The 18,600-nt window shown below is 38.6% G+C and overlaps 1 protein-coding gene across 1 annotated transcript in view; it reads right to left on the bottom strand.

The window, feature by feature from the left end:
* The window catches only part of zswim7 (zinc finger, SWIM-type containing 7), a 38,046-nt gene extending 19,701 nt beyond the window's left edge, over nt 1-18,345 (bottom strand). Inside the window, exons 1-3 of the mRNA XM_074672828.1 lie at nt 18,232-18,345; nt 12,697-12,718; nt 10,179-10,281 (exon numbers count right to left, since the gene is read on the bottom strand). Coding sequence (XP_074528929.1) covers nt 10,179-10,281; nt 12,697-12,718; nt 18,232-18,307 — 201 coding nt within the window. The 5' untranslated portion in view covers nt 18,308-18,345. The remainder of the gene's footprint in view (nt 1-10,178; nt 10,282-12,696; nt 12,719-18,231) is intronic.
* Between the last annotated feature and the right edge of the window lie 255 nt (nt 18,346-18,600).

Below are 18,600 nucleotides of genomic sequence, written 5' to 3'. Positions count from 1 at the left end.
GCTAAAAAACTACTCTCCATGTTGTCAGAGAAAACATCTTTTATCTGGAAAAGAAATCCCCTGCGTCATTGTTTGACCGATTCACCGGAAGTTTGTACGGGCTCCTGAAACTGGGATGACTGGCTGTGGTTGGCTGTTATTTTTAAAGCTTGTGCGCCCCTCCAAATGTCATCAGTGCCTTAGTCACCTCCAGAGGATTAAAGAAGTTCTTCCTCTCCCGCTAACTGTGGCGTCACATGCTGCCCGGACATCATCTGTCCTCAGGACCACCGAGCAGCCCTTCAACCTGAAAGGTCAGGGCCGTCACGACACAACCCCTAATCCTCAGAGTGACATCACCACTTCGTCACTCCATCTCCTCCAGCTTTAGTTTTGAAAAGTCAGACATGCAGGGATTATAATCTGGCAGATAATGATATCTGAATGTTATGTTCTTGGTAGGAAGAGCCAGGTTGGTTTTCAGCAGCTGCCCTCTGACTCTCACTGGCTAATTTCACTTTAAACAGCCGACTAATCTAAACATTGAGACAGGCGCTGTGTAAACTTAAGCCCCACTTCATGCATCATTAAAGGCTGTAACACAGAGCAGACCTGCCGAGATAACAGGAACAACACTCAGCATTACAAGACAAACGCCATCGTCACAGATTGATCACAGAGAGGAAGAAGATCATTACTACACTGTTTGTGTTGGACAACTTCCCGCTGTTGTCATGCTGACTTACACACGATGTGACGCTCATGTTCTTAGAGGAGACTGTTTTCAGACCGTAAAAATCATCAGGAAGATACCGTGGACTGATACATTACTGTTTGAAACAATGAAGCTTGTCTCTGATAACCAGAAGTTGTGGGAATAAATCCTGGAATGAAACTGGCTCCAATGGTTCAACAAGCTCAAACCTCACTCTGAGTCTTTAACAAGGTTCTAACTCAGGCCTGTCCCCACTGCAAAAACTGAAATCTAGTCAAGTGTTTTTGTCTTGTTTTAAGTAAAAATTGTCATATTATACCTGACATGAGCCACATTCAACTTATCAGTCCAAAAAATGTCTTGTTTCAAGTTATTCAGAGACAAGAATTAAGTCTAAATTTTTTGTAACAAGTATAAAAAAATCTGTCAACGGAACAATAAAAATTTGTTCAAAAATTTGCTTGAAACAAGAATAATGTCTAAAAATTAGTAATTTTTCTCTTGTTCCATTGGCAGATTTTTTTTAGTAAGATATTTTTAAGTAGTTCAGACCTCATTTTGTCTCATTTTGTCTCTAAATTACTTGAAATGAGACGTTTTTCTGGATGATTTAGGTGAATGTGGCTCATTTTAAGTCTAAAAAGACATTTTCTACAGAAAATAAGACAAAAATTCTTGGTAAGTTTTGAGTTTTTTGCAGTGCTAAGTCAGGTTTAGGGGCTCATCATGGCCTGAGCTCCATTCTCAGCTTTCATCTTACAATGCATTAAAGTGGACATATCATGCTTGTTTCTCCTTTTCACTATGCCAGACTAGGATGCCTGTAAAGCATTTCTGCCCTCAGTACAAGTCATTTAGTTCCTTCATTGCCCCACAATAGCGTTCTCAATATCCTCATTTTAGGCTATTCTGAAGATCTTGTTAAAACGCTCCGTTTGGAGAATGACCTCCAGTAACCTCACAACGTCACAGCCCTTTGTGCTCCGATTGGTCAGTTCTATCAGAGGGGTGGAGGGGGTAGAGCCAGGGGGCAGTTTTTGCAGCACGGCAGTATTTACAAAATCACCATATTGGATGGGGCAGACCGAGCGAGTTTGCTGTTTGCCAAAACTTCACAGTAAGGCATTGATAGCACTAATAAAATGGCAGAGTGTAGGATACGTCCTTTTGTATTGGACCCCGAGTCAGACCGGGACGGTTCTGCAGCTCAGGAGGAAGAAAATCCACCTGGACACAGATCATCTCAGGACGCTTCAGTGTGGTGAGTCAAACCGGTACAGTAACATGTATAGTTTATACGTGGAAATATAGGCAGACTTCGCCAATAAACTATTTCTATAACAGGGCTCCATCCTGCTCCTTCACTTTTCTCTGTCTGTTTTATCCATCATGCTGAAAGTGTAGTCTAAAGATCGCCTCTACCGTCAGTTCCTCACTATGTTATTACCGCAGCATTACTGTGGTCCAGGTTCACAGTGCATGTCAGAACAAACATGCAAATATCACAGTCTCACAAGTATTACGACGTCTGCTAAAACTACAGTGTTTTAACTGCTAATTCACCATGTAAAGCTGAGCTGCTCAGCAAAGCAGAGTCCCTGCATCCAGCATCTGAGGGGGGGATACTCGGCTCTTGGTGGGTGTATCCCTCGGTGGCGGTTGTGTGACTAACTGACATCACAGAGGAGGAGCTGCTTTATCAGATTACTCCAATAAAAAGAAAGGATCCTCGTGTCGTCACAACGGTTGAAATCTCGCAGCCAACTGGCAATGACCTGTTTTCAGAGGCATCAAATCTCGTTCTAGGATATCAGAAAAAATACAATATCTCATTTTTTGAAAATTCAGGGGGTGAAAGGTCTTGTTTTCAAATTCATTATATTGTATGTAAGTATTAAATCAGGGATCAGCATGATGTGTCCCCTTTGATTATAACACTGAAATGATCATGTTCTATATTACATGAACATTCATATTTTCTTAACTTTTAATGGTTAGATTGTAGGCTGCCTATTTTACAACTAGCCGAAGACTACAGCTAGGAATTAGCCGTACAGGCTAAAGCTGCCTCTTTTACTGCATAGTGAGTCAAAGGGGACTGTCCGCGAAACAATAAAAGAATAAACTAAACTAAACTAATATTTTCTTTCAAGCTCAAAAACTAAACCAAAGTCTATCTGTGAGGTCTCACTAAAATACATCTGGACAGTTCATAGGCGGCTAGCACAGAGCTAAAGCTCTGAACATTCTGCAGAAACTCTACAACTCTAACAGCTGACGTCTTTAGATGAATAGATTTATCATGATGTGAAAATGTGGGAGTTGAAAAAATATATCAGAGGACACAAGACCAGATTAAAATGATAAAATGGACCAGAAACGACAAAAATAGTGCAAAAAGTATTTCAGATTACAGAATAAGAAATCCTTTAGGCCAAATGTTGTTTTCAGGTCAAAATAGTCTGACTATGAAAAACAGTCCTGCTGATCAAATCCAGATCCTGATCCTGACATAAAAACATGCAGACATATTTTCTCTATATTGCCCCCTAATAGAGAACATGTTCTTTGGTCAGAAGCAGAGTTTGCTGATGTTTACGCAGCAGGTACCACTGCAGAAAACGGACCACTGATCATCTGGTATAAAGAGACACAGAGGGAGAGGAGAGCTTTGATTTCATCAGTCTGTGATGATGGAACAAGGAGGTTTGAGCACTGAGCAGGGATGGGTTCTTTTCACATTTGAAATGATACAGTACCAGTGCCCAGTTGTGTTCATGTCCAGCGAGGAAAATCACCTTCTCTTACACTCTTTCATAGTCACAAGGATGCGTTTGGGACCCATATACATGTTACCGTTTGATTTTAACTTAATTGGTACTCGGTACTACTGACTGAATAAGGTTGGTACCTATAAAAGTACTTACTCAGGTTACCATCCCTAACAGTGAGAGACTGATTTTTACAGAAATCACTACAAGAAATAGTAAACAGATAGAGCATTTACATGTTACTTTCATGGTTAATTAAAATGACAGCAAGAGACGCAGGCCTCTGTCATTGTCACTAAATCAAAAGTGGACCTCCTTGTAAGAGCTTGGTCACCCCTGGTCTAACTCATCAGAAAATTGTTGTTGTTTTTTACTCTTCAGCCCAAGCTAATGTGAGCGCCTGCGTATGAGTGATGTTGAAACTGAGGTGTTGCAGAGCAGCTTGAACGTTGCAGAGCACAGAGGGAGAGAAGTGTGACATTTCCAAAACATTTTAACACAAACAGCCTGATCAGAAACTTCTCCTTTTAGCTCTGTTTGCAAAATTATTCCATGAAACGTTTGACACTGACTAGATTTACAGGCAGGCCTTTACCTTTGATAATCAGATTTTAAATTCATCAGCGTCTGTGAAAACAAAACTCTAATGATTAGAAACTATTATTACAACTGTCTTCACTTGAAAGTTTCAGCAACAATTTTACATCAGACTTTGATTCATTCATTTTCTGCTCAAGACCAAATTCAATCTCAGCTAATGTTATCAGTGTACCCTTATTCATCTACAATTCAATTTACTTAATTCATTTAAACATAATCTACCTTGATTGATTATCATTTGTCAAGTGAATGTTTCTTTTCTAATCCTAAACAAAGAAATCACTGTTTGTACATACTGGACAACTCAATGTCACAGCCAAAAACAAAAAAAAAACTCAAATCAAGATGATGTTTTTAAAGGACATTCCCCAGAACAGAGGAGAATAAACACAGAGGACTAATACAATCATTTCTTATAAATTCTGTTGAACCATTAAACCACAGGCAGCCTGAAGGGAAATGATGTAAAAGAATAAAAACAGCAACAATCAAAAGTCCAAACAGGGCAGAACGCGCCTCTTTATTTAGCTGCATTGTATTTTTTAGTTCCTTCCATAAAACACTTGTTTTGTTCTTGAAGGAGTTTACAGGAAATTTGGGTCACAATGACCACAAGCTCAATGGACTACGTCCTTTTTCCCACCACAAGTCACTCTATGACATATAGAGACTGTTTTATTGCTTTGTTGTCAGAGAGTCCGTGTGTATCGACCTCTCAGTGGCTCTGACACACAGTGAGCAGAGTTTCACCAGCATTATACTGGCTCATCAGAGGGAGTGAATCTATGTGTTAGACATCATTTATCAGGACGAATTAAAATAAAAACTCAGACTTCAGTGATTTATTATTGCTTCATTCATTTAAAACACCTGGAACAAAAACACCTGGACCAGAAGATTAAATCACGTAAAAAAGACATCTTCACCAACAGCTTCTATCCACCGTCCTGTCCTCCAGGTAAAACCAGAAAAAGGAATAGAAAAGATGACTTAAAAAATCCTCAAATGCTACATAACAAAACAGACAGATTACTGGGACCAGAGATCAAATACAGAATCATCCTAACTTTGTAACACACTCAGAAATTAAGACATTTTAACAAAAATAAACTCCAAAAAGACATATGACTGAAACACTGGGCCACAGGCCTTCGATAACCACTCTGCTAACTACAACACCACTCTGCACGTTGAACTGTCAAAGAGGAAATGTGAAATCTGCAGAAAGATTGATGAGAGGATTGCTGACACCATGACCACTTTGAGATGTGTGATAACTGCATTGAGGGCAGAAAATGAGTCAGATATCAACACTTCATGCTTGTTTCTCCTTTTCACTATGCCAGACTAGGATGCCTGTAAAGCATTTCTGCCCTCAGTACAAGTCATTTAGTTCCTTCATTGCCCACAATAGCGTTCTCAATATCCTCATTTTAGGCCATTCTGAAGATCTCGTTAAAACGCTCCGTTTGGAGAATGACCTCCAGTAACCTCGCAACGTCACAGCTCTTTGTGCTCTGATTGGTCAGTTCTATCAGAGGGGCGGAGGGGGTAGAGCCAGGGGGCAGTTTTTGCAGCACGGCAGCATTTACAAAATCGCCATATTGGATGGGGCAGACTGAGCGAGTTTGCTGTTTGCCAAAACTTCACCGTAAGGCATTGATAGCACTAATAAAATGGCAGAGTGTAGGATACGTCCTTGGATGGTTCTCCAGCTCAGGAGGAAGAAAATCCACCTGGACACAGATCATCTCAGGACGCTTCAGTGTGGTGAGTCAAAGCGGTACTGTAACATGTATAGTTTATACGTTTATACTCGGCTCTTGGTGGGTGTATCCCTCGGTGGTGGTTGTGTGACTAACTGACTTCACAGAGGAGGAGCTGCTTTATCAGATTACTCCAATAAAAAGAAAGGATCCTCGTGTCGTCACAACGGTCGAAATCTCACAGCCAACTGGCAATGACCTATTTTCAGAGGCATCAAATCTCGTTCTAGGATATCAGAAAAAATACAATATCTCATTTTTTGAAAATTCAGGGGGTGAAAGGTCTTGTTTTCAAATTTATTATATTAAATGTAAGTATTAAATCAGGTATCAGCATATGTCCCCTTTAAGACATAAATAAAATTCCAGTTTGAGACACCGACTAGCATCTCTGACACTGTGATGTGCAGATAGATCTAAAATACTGATATACTGATATCAGCGTTGGTATCGGTATTGATCAGTCCTTGTTTGATGAGATCCATAGTTAAGTTTCAGTTTCTCTTCTCTATGTGTGCTCCTCTCACTCCCCCTCTGTTCCCCTTCCTCCCCAGCACTGCTCGAAGTGTTGCTGCTCGGTCACGGCACTCAGCATCACCCTGCTGGGTGCATGATGGCAGAGAAGATTACTGACAGGCTGTTAACAGGACAATGGTTTTGGGGGGAAAAACAAAAATATTGTTGCGTTTCGGCATTATTACACTGAAACGCAGTCTCAGCCAACCTAAAACACAAACTTTTGAAAACGGCCTCCAGAGTGGGATTTTTCTAAAACGCTACCGACAACATTGCAGTGTAAACAGTATGCCACATGTAAACCAAAACCTCAAGCAGTTTTTAGTGTAAACGCTGACCTCACACTTTGCTTCGCGTGAGCACATACAACAGGACGACAGTACCGTTGTTACGATCGTCGCGAACTACCGTGTTGAGCTTGTGCTGCTGAATCTGCTGACTGTCTTTTACAAAATGAGCATCTGTTGCTCTACTTTTGCACTTAGTATTCCCCAATTCACCAGATGATCAGCTCAACTCTACTTTGGTGGAGATCTCCCAAAGGCTGTTTCTGGACAAGACTGTTAAAGCACCACCTACAGGCCTGGCATGCGTACTACAGCGTTTTTAGTCCCTCAGTGTCCCTCAGTGTGTAAACACAGATTATTTTTAACTGCGTTTTAGCATTTTTCAGATGAAACACTGTTGTGCAACTGGGGCCTGAATGTTGTGATTTTACAGCAGAATACCAAAATACTGAGAGCTGCTATGTTTTCAGAAAACAAATAAGGTACTTTGGCAACTTCACAAATTATAAATAATACCAACTAAAAACTCACCAAAAAGAGAACACAGAGAATCAGAAGGAGGAGGTGAGGAATCCTCAAACCACAACCAGACCCCAGAGACAGAAATCACAAGCAGAGTCCTTACAGTATGACCAGCAATATCCAGGTAGCTGGTTTAAAGAGGCGAATGTATGAATAAGACATCTCCAACATTAGTTCATGTTATTTTTAAAGTGTAACTCAGCGAAGTTATAATAACTCTAGAGAGGTAACACTTATTTTAGAGAACTGATTAAAAATTGACACAATCATATAATTTATTTAACCATTAAGTAAATCTGAAAGAATTATTTTACTGGAACTGAAAATATACAACCATATAAAGATATAGATGTTATATACCTCAAACCTGAATTATGAATACGTTTGTGTTTAACAAAGAATTAGTATCAGTGAGGATATCTTCAGTAAACTGGCTCTTTATTTACTTGGTATCACAGAGATACCACATTTTTCTTTTCCAAGTTATTTTTTGGGCTTTTCTGCCTTTGATCAGTCTGGGAAGGACAGTGGATAGAGCAGGAAACAGGCCACAGGCTGGAGTCCAACCCAGGACAAACAGGAAGACTTATACAAGCGTTCTGAAAACATCTGAAGGAAACACTTCACTGTCTGTGTGTTTGAAGCACAGCCTGAAGACGATGATGAGCTTAGCGTCCAGTAGATCATGTTAACATGTTTGTTTAATGCTGCAGGTCTCAACTGGTTTGGCTTCAGGGTCCAACACCAGCTCTTAATGAAGAGCTGCAGCCCAAATCCAGGAGAGTGTTCAAGATTTGTTTGGTGAAAAATACAGAGATAGTACAGATTATCACAGTGGGCCAGTTCTGACGGTTTCATGCTTCAAACACCAAGAGTTTTAACCTCCTTTGTGCTTGAGTGAAGAAAATCCAGATCTCATGTTGTTGTCAAACTTACAAAATGCCATGCTCATTAAATCCATGATAACGTCTTTTTCTTCGATGTGAAACAAAGTGTATAAACTAGATTTGCAGGGAATTATCAGCGCTACTCTGCTGCTTCAAAAATCTTTCAGAATAAAAGATCTTTTTTTCCCCAAAACTTTGTAGATTTTTTTTTTTGCCCAGCGACCAACTGAAAACAGGTATATGTCACACTTTAGGGTTACAACCCATCAGCTGAGAACCACTGGCTTAACGGGCTCAACAGATTTTATATCTGTATAGTGAGGAAAAGGAGGCTAATGTCAGGAGCCTGAATAAGAATTTAGAAAAAAACAACACAGGTACATGTAGGGATGGGTACCAAATTAGGTACTTTTATAGGTACTGAGCAAATTCTGTCAAAAGTACCGGGTACCAATTCCCGTAAAATCAAAAGGTACCATGTTTAGGTACCTAAATGCATCCTTGTGACTAGGGATGGGAATCGAAAACCAGTTCCTGTTGAGAATCGATAAGAAATGTTTCAATCCATCGTTAGCCTTCATGCTCAACGATTCCTTTATCAATTCTTTACATTGCTGGAGCCGCCGGGTCTTACGTCGACTAGTCTGCTGCAGCTATCTTAGGTTTTTAGGTTTAGGTTTAAGTTTATTCAGACAAACTTATTTACTGAGCAAGAAATAGCAACAAAACAACATGGTAGTCTGAAAAGGAGCAGGCTGAAGCTGAAGTTTATTTTACCTGCCCCCAAAGCAATTAGCTTAGCTTAGCAATTAGATAATGTTTCCTAAGAAAACTCTGATTCAGGATTTTCAGCTTGACCCTTTACAGAAATTGACTTCATAAAGAAATGTACATTTCTCTCTCAGGAGATTCATATTCAGTACATTCTAAATGGTATAATTCATCATAGTTACTTGAATAATAAGATAGCACAAGCTTGATGCTAACGTATATGGGAAAAATGCATTGATATGCTAGCAGTTAGCATACATCAGTATAACTTCTGCTTCATGATAGAATTTCAACTTTCATCACAGCAACATATCACATCAACTCTTTGTAAAAAATACTAAGAATTCAAATTTTTAAAAGCTAACAGGCAATTAAAAGGCTCATGGTTGACTTCATAACTACGGAAGGCTTCCAAACAACTTAAACCATTGCTATAACCACTTTGAGACACTAGATGGCCTACTTGAATTATTAATTTATTAGAACAAAGTACATCAATGTCCCATTGTGTGCAATATTTTACCTGTTTCTGTATAATAATTATACCCAGAAATATCCAGACTCAGGGACAAATTACATTTTATTCACTTACAGTATAAACTCAGTTAAATGTTGTTGACACAGAAAACCTGTAAAGCTGTTAGTATTTATTCTCTGTTCGTGGAACTAAAAATGTGTGCGCTCATTGGTTTGATTTGTTGGGTAAGAAAACTCCTGCACATGAGCTATTGTTTACTGAATCATTGGTGTACAGTCATTAACTGTACCTGAGTCAGCTGTTAGCTCATTTACATCTGTAGTCTCTGGGCAGTAGACAAAAACAAACATCACACAGACGGTTACAACCACACAAATACCTTCACAGTCAAATAAACAGAGCAATATTCAAATATTAGAGCAGTTAATGAGTGATTCAGCTTTAAACTGTTTTGCTAAGATAAAGCAGCCCTGACAGGCAAATGTACAAACATGTTTTATACTGCGCTCCAGTGAGGTCTGTTTGTGACATCAGGACAAAAGGAGACTTCATTATCTCTTCCTGTTCTTTCAAAGTCAGGAACAGACAAAAAGAGCGCACAGTGCTCGGGTTATGACTTCAGGTCCATTTCTCAGGGTGAACACTGACTCTTTGGCTTTTCTCTGTCATGATTAGATGGGACAGCTGAAGACAGAAGGGTGACGTGAGTGTGGGGAAAACACTGCAGACAGGAGGCCTCTGATTGTTTAAGTGAGAGTCTATCTTTGAAAACAGGAGGAAAGAAGATTTGGCTTTTTCTCTGTCCTCTCTGGGTTTTTCTTGATGCAGTGTTAAAAAATGAGGCTTCAGTTTGTAAAGTCAAAGAGGTAATAGAGATATGACCCACCTGAAACACTTTGCGTCCACTAGGAGATGACACACAGGTGACAGAGCGCTGGTCAACCAGGTCCAGAGCCTGCAGCGCACATGAGCCAAAGACAAACTTCAGCCTGAAAGATGTGACAGAGAGTCCAGAGTCAGGAACCACGAGAGGAGCTGAGACCTGCAGCAGGAGTCAGGCTAATACAGAGAGATTTTACAGATACAGACTGGAGCCTGATCATTTAAGGCTTTAGAATCCACAATTTAAGGCAGGGACAGAATTAATAAGTGTGACTCATCTTCCCCTTCCACTTGCTTTAAGTGCGGTAGAAGTGACTCCCTCATCCATTCCCTTTTGGTATTATGAAAAAGTACAGAAGACATGGTTGGACATTGAGAAATGGCTCTCTAATATTTGTAAAACAGAAATTTATATTTACACCAGAAACATACTTATTTCAAAATGTGATAAAAATGAAATACCCTATGGGATGGCAATTAATATTTTCCTCACGAGTTTACAAGAAATTGCTGTTACAAAACTGGAAAAATAACGAAGCTCCAAATGTAGACCACGGTTAAAATAGTTTTGGATTTGTCATTATAGTTTAGTTTTAGTTAGTTTTGACATTTTTTTTTCCATTATAGTTTAGTTTTAGTTAGTTTTGACATTTTTTTTCCATTATAGTTTAGTTTTAGTTAGTTTTGACATTCTTTTTCCAGTACAGTTTAGTTTTAAATACTTTCAGAGCGGGCATTCTAGTTTTTATTTAGTTTTAATTTTTTGCAACAAGGCTTAGTTTTAGTTTCGTTTCAGTTTAGTTTTAGTTTTTTCATAAGAGGTCAGAGTAAATATTTTGTGATAGTGTTTATTTTCAAGTCCAACATAGTGCTCACTGCTCAGTCAATGCTGATACTGAACTGTTGGCTGCTGCCTTCAACACAAGAAAATAATATAAACTTAATGTAAAAATATAAACATAAATTATATAAAATAATGTTAACATGAATTAAATCAAAATAATATTAACATAAATTATGTAGAACAATATAATATGAGCTGTAATAATTAGAAACTTGGACTTTGTAACAATAAAGTCAGACTCACATGAAATTAAACTATTTCAGATGCTCTGATTCATTGCTCCTCTACGTTTCGTAGCAGCACAGAGCACAGCCAGTCAGTGCAGTAAACAAGCACATCCCAGTACGTCGCTGTGATGGTGCTGTACGGCGCTGACAACTGCCTAAAACTGTCTAAAATTGGTTGGGAAAATGTGTCAAATTAATTTAAATCCTTAAGGCTATTATTGTCAAAACAATAACAAAGAACATTTTGTCTTTAATTTTGATTCATTTCAGTTAGTTTTGTGAACACAAGATACAGTTTTTGTTTACTTATCATTTTTGTTTTCTTTTCTAGTTTTTATTAGTTTGAGTTAACTGCAATGTATTTTAAATTTTAGTTAAATTAAATATAACTGCATGAATGTGTGGGTGTGAATGAGTGATTAAGTTTGATTTGTGTTTTTAGTTATTTTAATGTGAGTATGTTGTTTATTATTATTATTTTTGATTTATTATATTTTTTTGTTTTATTGTTTGTTTTTGTTGTTTTTGTTGTTTGGTGTCTTGTCTTGTTTGTGATGTTGTCTTGTGTACTTTTTTTATCATTATTATTATTATTTTTATTTAAAAAGGGAGAAAAATGAAAATAAAAATGGGTTATATGTTTGTTGATGAGAAAATGGAATGTGCATTGTTTAACTTTGTTTCCCCTCTGAGCGAGGGAGGCGCTTCATTGTTGTTTCTGTTCTCAAATGCCTTGTACAATCCTTAAAATGTGAAATAAAAAATAACTATTTTAAAAAAAGAATCCACAATTTAAGGGTAGCAAGGATTTGTGTTTCATTCAGAAAAGTTAAGTTCTTAAAAAGAAAAATAACAGCCTGATTTTGTGAAATAAAAGGTGAACCCTGCTTTCCATCAGGTCAGAAAAACTGTTCAATAACGTTGACACAAGTGTAGAAAACATAGTGAGATCTGGGAGGCAGAAATGAGAGAAATTACAAGACTTGATCCTTCTGAAACTCTAAGTTTACTTTTAATTTCCTGAGTGTGATGAAGAGCCTCCAAACCAGTCTCCCTGACAAACAGACAGAACATGGCCGTGTGATCCAGACTGGGAGCACCTCTTCACTCTCTGTAAGTCAAGCCCCTGTGCCAGGAAGTGTTTCCGCTCAGACACCGAGCAGAGTTATGATGACATGGTGTCTCCGCGTCACTTTGGTAAATCCAGACCTTAAGAATGCCCCCTTCATCATGCAGAGCGTGATCCCTGCACTTCATACCCACTCAGACTCAGCCCTGTGCCCTTTGTACCCACACCATGACTCAGACAGGGGGGGGTACTGAGGGGGATTTTTGAGAAGCCTCGCAGCCAAAAAGTTTTATGAGCAACAGCCAAATTAATTTAGTGGATTCAGAGCTGGTGATGAATATGTGCAGTAACACGACATGGACGGAAGAAGATTCATACTTACGCGATGAGCAGGTCATCAGGAACTGGAAGACAGAAACACATCATGTTTTTAAAAGCTGTTCTTTTTTCCAGTGAGATATGTTAAAAATCCCAGCATTACAAGCATTAAATTAGATATTTTAACAGTTACATGTGCATTAATGCTGACATGAGAGAATTTATTGACAAAAAATACCTCGCTCAAAACAAAAGCACCCTCTCAGACAACCTGTATGACTAAAAATGACTTTAAAATCTCTTATGCCCAGCAGGGGGCACTCTGCTGTTTGTGTTGTTACTGATAGTCGTCAAAGAATGGCGTAAAATCAAACACATGTGCACACACCCAGACTCCCCCTATAGCCCTTTTTGAGCCCCCTCTGTATGAGAGTCCAGAATCTGAAAACTGGTTTTATGTTTATAGATCATTAAAACCAATGGGGGTGGGAGAAAAAAAATCAAAATATCTGGATTTTTTGTTTGACAATATCAAAATCAGGATTCTTTGTCCAAAAAAACTTCTTTTTTTTTCAAATTCAAATTCTTCATTTCAGTCTTTGTTTATAAACTGGACTGAAAAAAAATCCACTTTTTTCCAGCAGAGGGTGAAATGTTTCTCTCTGACTCATGTGATGTGCATTTTATGAGGAAATATGGCTCCTGATAAAGTCCGTAGACATCATCATTTAACTTTTTCACATGGTCTGGTGTTAAAAAAGAAAACTTAAAATCCTAAATACTGAAGAATAACAATTTAAGTGAAATCGGAACCCCAAAAATTGGGGAATTGGGAAGTTGAGAGAGGGAGTGACATCATCTCCAAGTTCAGCCTTGCAGTTGTCAAGTCAGAAAAACTTGCCTTATCAGCAGTATTTCTGTATAAACATCCAATAATACTTTATATATGGCTGATTTATTGTGACAAACACTTGACAGAATTTCTAAAATAAAAAGAATACAACAGGAGCTTAATGACAGTTCACCCCCGAACTTGAAATGTCCTATTGGGAACTCAGGAGGGTGTCGGTGCTTCGACTTACAACTCAGAAACTACGACTTCAGAGGGTGTTCCCACTAGGGATGGGCACCTTTCACATTTGAAATGATACAGTACCAATGTAACCTTGCAGAGCAGATGGACCTGCCTGATTCAGTTTCTAAACTCCTGCAGGTCCATCTTGCCAGGCTCCGTTGACCAACGATTTCACTCGGCTAAATTCTGACCGGCTCAATCAGGGAAGAGAGGCGGGAGCTGTGGGAGCAGACGTGACGTCAGCAGACTTTCATACTTGTCAGCGTTCCTTTGATTCTTAAGTTAAATTTATAAAAACTGAAGCTGTCGTCTAACGCCTTTTTCACAGCTGTTTCTCATGATTCAGTAGTTGTTCATCTATTGTTTCTTAGAAGCATCGGCTCACATAAGCTACGTCATACCATGACTTGATGTGGATTGGTCCGTGGTGAGTGCGTTAATCAGAACGGTCGTCCAATCACCAGCTGCAGATTTTTTTTAAAGTCCCGCCTCTGAAAACAAATCAGAAAAGCTGCTACCCAGATGGACTAGTGAACTATTTCCATGGTGGATATATGAAACTGTTCGTCTGGCGTGTTAGGTTAGTACCAATGCCCTGTACCTGGCAATCGGTATCAGTACTCAATGGTACCAATTTTCAGTACTTTTTGTGTTTATGTGGTAAAAAAACATCAATTTGTTTAATAATGAAATTTATGTTTTTTCAATTCAACATATTTAGTCTTCAATATTTAACCTTGCAATGCTGTGTTCATGTCCAGCATGGAAATACGCCTACTCTTCCAAACCTTCACAGTCACAAGGATGCATTTAGGTACCTAAACATGGTACCTTTTGATTTTACGTGAATCAGTACCAGGTACTTTTGACTGAATTAGGCATAAAAGTACCTTATTCAATACCCATCCCTAGTTTCCACGGAACTCAGAAATTCCAACTTCTGAGTACAAATGGAACGCAGCATAAGTCCAAAATGAAACACAAACAACTCTCTCTGAATTTTGTGATTTTTTTTTTTTTTTTTACGAAAGAGCAAAAAATTAAACTATCAACTGACAGAGTTTAAGTATTTTTTTAATTAAATGAAGTGATAAATAAAACAGTTTAACTGTTAACTCTCCCTGGTTCATTCATGTTGTCTGAACAGGACCAGACATGTATCTGCTGTGGTGTCAAACCGCAGCACGAGCCTGATCATCAGCCTCATACCTGTTACTGATACCAGTACCTCCCCATCCCTACATATCATATCAATTAACGTCCTGCTCTGAAGTGAAGCCAAACAGGTTCTTCAGTGTGTTCATCAAATAATAACTACATGAACAACTGTGCTGACAGGAGTTTTTTTGATAGACACAAAATTTTGATTCAGTCTTTAATATAATCACAGGACAATCTGCTGAACATTTCCATACAGGACCAAGACAGTGGATCATATCCCTGACGCTCTGAGATCCAACAATGGCCCAGTGTTGTTCAGAGATTCCAGTTTGCTGCAGTTAGTCTATTACGTACTGTTAAGAGCTTAAAAATATCAGTTATCTAAAACACCACAGACCAGAACATTAGGTACGACAGGGTGAGGTTCCTGTTTTAACAAATATTTCACTACACAATGCTGCAAACAGAACTTTTACTCCTGTCTTTCCTAACTGTCTTATTAAAGTTTTGTAAATTTTGTCATCCTCAACACTTTGTTCCCTAACCTGCGTTGGCCTGAGAAGAGACGGCTGAGCTCTGTGACTTTGTGCCACTAGGCTTCAGTGAGTCAGCTGGCACAAAAGGCCTGTTTCACAGCACAGGTGCACTGTAATTAAATATATCACAGCTGAGTTCCATTTATTTCTTGTTTGTAGGTCATGACACACACACACACACACACACACACACACACACACACACACACACACACACACACACACACACACACACACACACACACACACACACAATGGAACACAACAGTTGGTAATATTTTTTTCATACCACCTGAGCTTTTTCAACTGTGTCACCCAGAGTGTCTGCTGTAAACACAACAACAAGAAGCTTTGTAGGTTTGGCTTATTGCCACTTCCAGTAATGTGTCAGTTATGAAAACTGTCCATCATTTCCCTTTGTCATCTCTGCAGGTGTGTAAGGAGGCCAGAGATGGCAGCGCGGTCAGAGATGGCTGAAGAAAGATGCACGTACAGGTGCATCTCAGTACGTTTATTTATTACAGAAGTTTAAATGAAAAAGTGAAACTCGTTTACTGTACAGACTTAGTATACACAGAGTGAAATAAAAAAGTATATATATATATATATATATATATATATATATATATATATATATATATATATATATTTTTTTTTTTTTAATGATAATGATAAAAAAAGTATTTCTTTTAACTGTGATGATTGTAGCTTACAGTGAATGAAAACCCAGGTCTGGAGAGCTTACTGGCCAATCAAGCAAAGTAACATCATGGTCCTTAAACCAGCTCCTGGTTCTTTTGGCACTGTGGGCTAAGTCCTGCTGGGAAATGGAATCAGCCTCTGCATAAAGCCTGTCAGCAGATGAAGCCTGAAGAGCTCTAAAGTGTCCTGGTTAATGTCTCTGGTGACTCTGGACTTCAGAAAACACAGTGAACTAATGACAGCAGACGACATTTAACATCTTTGATTCGTCTGTGCATGGTGGCTCTTGAAGCTCTGACTCCAGACTCAGTCCACTCCTCATTAAGTTTTTGATTGAGTTTTTTCTTGACAAACCTCTTCATGCTGTGGATTTTTCCCAATGATTGATCATCGATATCTACCTACATTGCTATTTTTTTTTCCTTTCACCCCCCTTTCCAGTACTTTGTTTTGATCCATCACTCTATAGCCACGGTTACATGAGGGGTTTTTCATCATTACGAATGGAATCTTTCCAAACGACTTTTCCGAAAACACTAGTATACATGGAAAGGAATATTCCAATCTCTGGTCTACATGCGCCGCTATAATCAAACAGAATAGTGAATGGAGCATGCGCAGAAAAACGTAAACTTCACGAGATTTATCAAAGCTGGAGGACGACAGTTTGTTTATTACCGTGTTTCAATACTCCCTATTGCGAGTTTGTCGTCCGTCCAGTCTTGAAATTATGTTCATTTCTTTCAAAGTTTGGATCAAAAATAAACTTTCCGCAGCAGTCCAGTGTGGGGATGGGTACCAAATTAGGTACTTTTATAGGTGCCAACTGAATTCAGTCAAAAGTATCGGGTATCGATTCATGTAACATCAAAAGGTACCATGTTTAGGTACCTAAACACATCCTTGTGACTGTGAGGCAGTGGAAGAGTAGGTTATTTTCCATGCTGGTCATAAACACAGCATTGCAAGGTTATATACTGAAGAATAAATTGACAAATTGAAAAAATCTATACTTTATTATTAAACAAATTGATATTTTCTACCACATAAACACAAAAAAAGTACCGAAAATTGGTACTGTTGAGTACTGGTACCTATTGCCAGGTACCGGGCATCGGTACCGTATCGTTTCAAATGTGAAAGGTACCCATCCCCGTCCAGTGCTGACGGCTTGCGGCCATTTTTGAAGTTGAGGAGCGTCTCTAGTTGCTTCGTACGTCATATCTGAGCATGCGCTGAACGAACGCACCCTGACAACTTTCTGTTTGAGTGGATACATGATACCTCAATCAGTTTGGGGAAAGGAATATTCCACCCCTAGGAAACCAATTAAATGTCCATTCAGATAGGCGCTTTTCTTTCAGAATGAGGTGTATACAAAGGTTACATTCTTTCTGTTTGAGCAAATAATCTGAATGCAAGCAGAATATTGGGTCCATGTATACGTGGCTACTGAAAAGCCAGCTTCACCAACAGTGACCTTTAAAGTCTTACCCTTAGTTTACAATATTTAACTAGGTTCTTACTTGTTAAGACACTGATTTTTGGGTTATCAGTAAGATACAATCATCACAGCTGAATTATCATTAAAACATTTACCATTTCACTCTAAGTGTTCTGAATCTATTGAAGTTTCACTTTAATAGATTAATAGAATAGACTTTAATAGAGAATATTAGTTTTAAATAAACTACAGAATTAAATGAAATCTACACCATACTTAAATTAAGTGAAATGCATCAATATAGCCTTTAAAGCCACTAAAAATAAAAGTTCAAGGCAAAAGAAGAATACAGTGCAAAGAAGAACTCTGGCGATGAGTGTTCAAGCAGCACCCCCTACCGCCCGCACACAAGAATGCACCTTTATGAAACGAGGTAGCAGTGAGTTGATTTATCAAACAAACAGTGAATGTTCATTAAATAAAGAGCTGGTAATGACAATAACATCTGTAGTCTATCTCTGGCAGGTAGACCTTAACCCTCCCCTCCTGTTGAAACGTTATATTAGCTCCGTTAGCTGTTGCATTAACATTCTGCTTAAACTACTGTCTCCGCTGCTCTTCATTAACTAAATACCAGGTATAAAGTGTCAGGAATAAAACCTTCAAGCTCTCTCTACTTACTCTGAGACGTTTCTTGATATGTTTTCTGGATATCTCTGAAAAGTTGTTGAGCCACCGCGGGTAGAAATGAACTCATGTTTCGGTTTGTTTTGAGTCTCGGGGCCGCGGTCTCTGTCAGCCAATCAAAGGCGATTTAAGTTAACAACTTCCGGGTCAAACTGTTTTTCAAAATAAAAGTCCATCATTGCTCTAAATTGTGGAGGTTATTTTTATTTTCTAGCTTAATTAATTTCACCAATTCCTCAGGGAGTAGAAATTAAATAATCGGTTCAGACTTTGATTTGAGATGATATCAGAGTTTGCCTTGAGAATCTCTGTAACTACCATCTGTAGTTTAATTGCTGAAGTCCCAGACATATGTTTTCTACA

The sequence above is a fragment of the Halichoeres trimaculatus genome, unplaced genomic scaffold, assembly GCF_033239565.1.
Source record: "Halichoeres trimaculatus isolate MK-OKI-2021-1 unplaced genomic scaffold, fHalTri1.1 fHalTri1_scaffold_6, whole genome shotgun sequence".
Lineage (NCBI taxonomy): Eukaryota > Metazoa > Chordata > Actinopteri > Labriformes > Labridae > Halichoeres > Halichoeres trimaculatus.
This window is presented reverse-complemented; position numbering and strand designations above follow the sequence as displayed.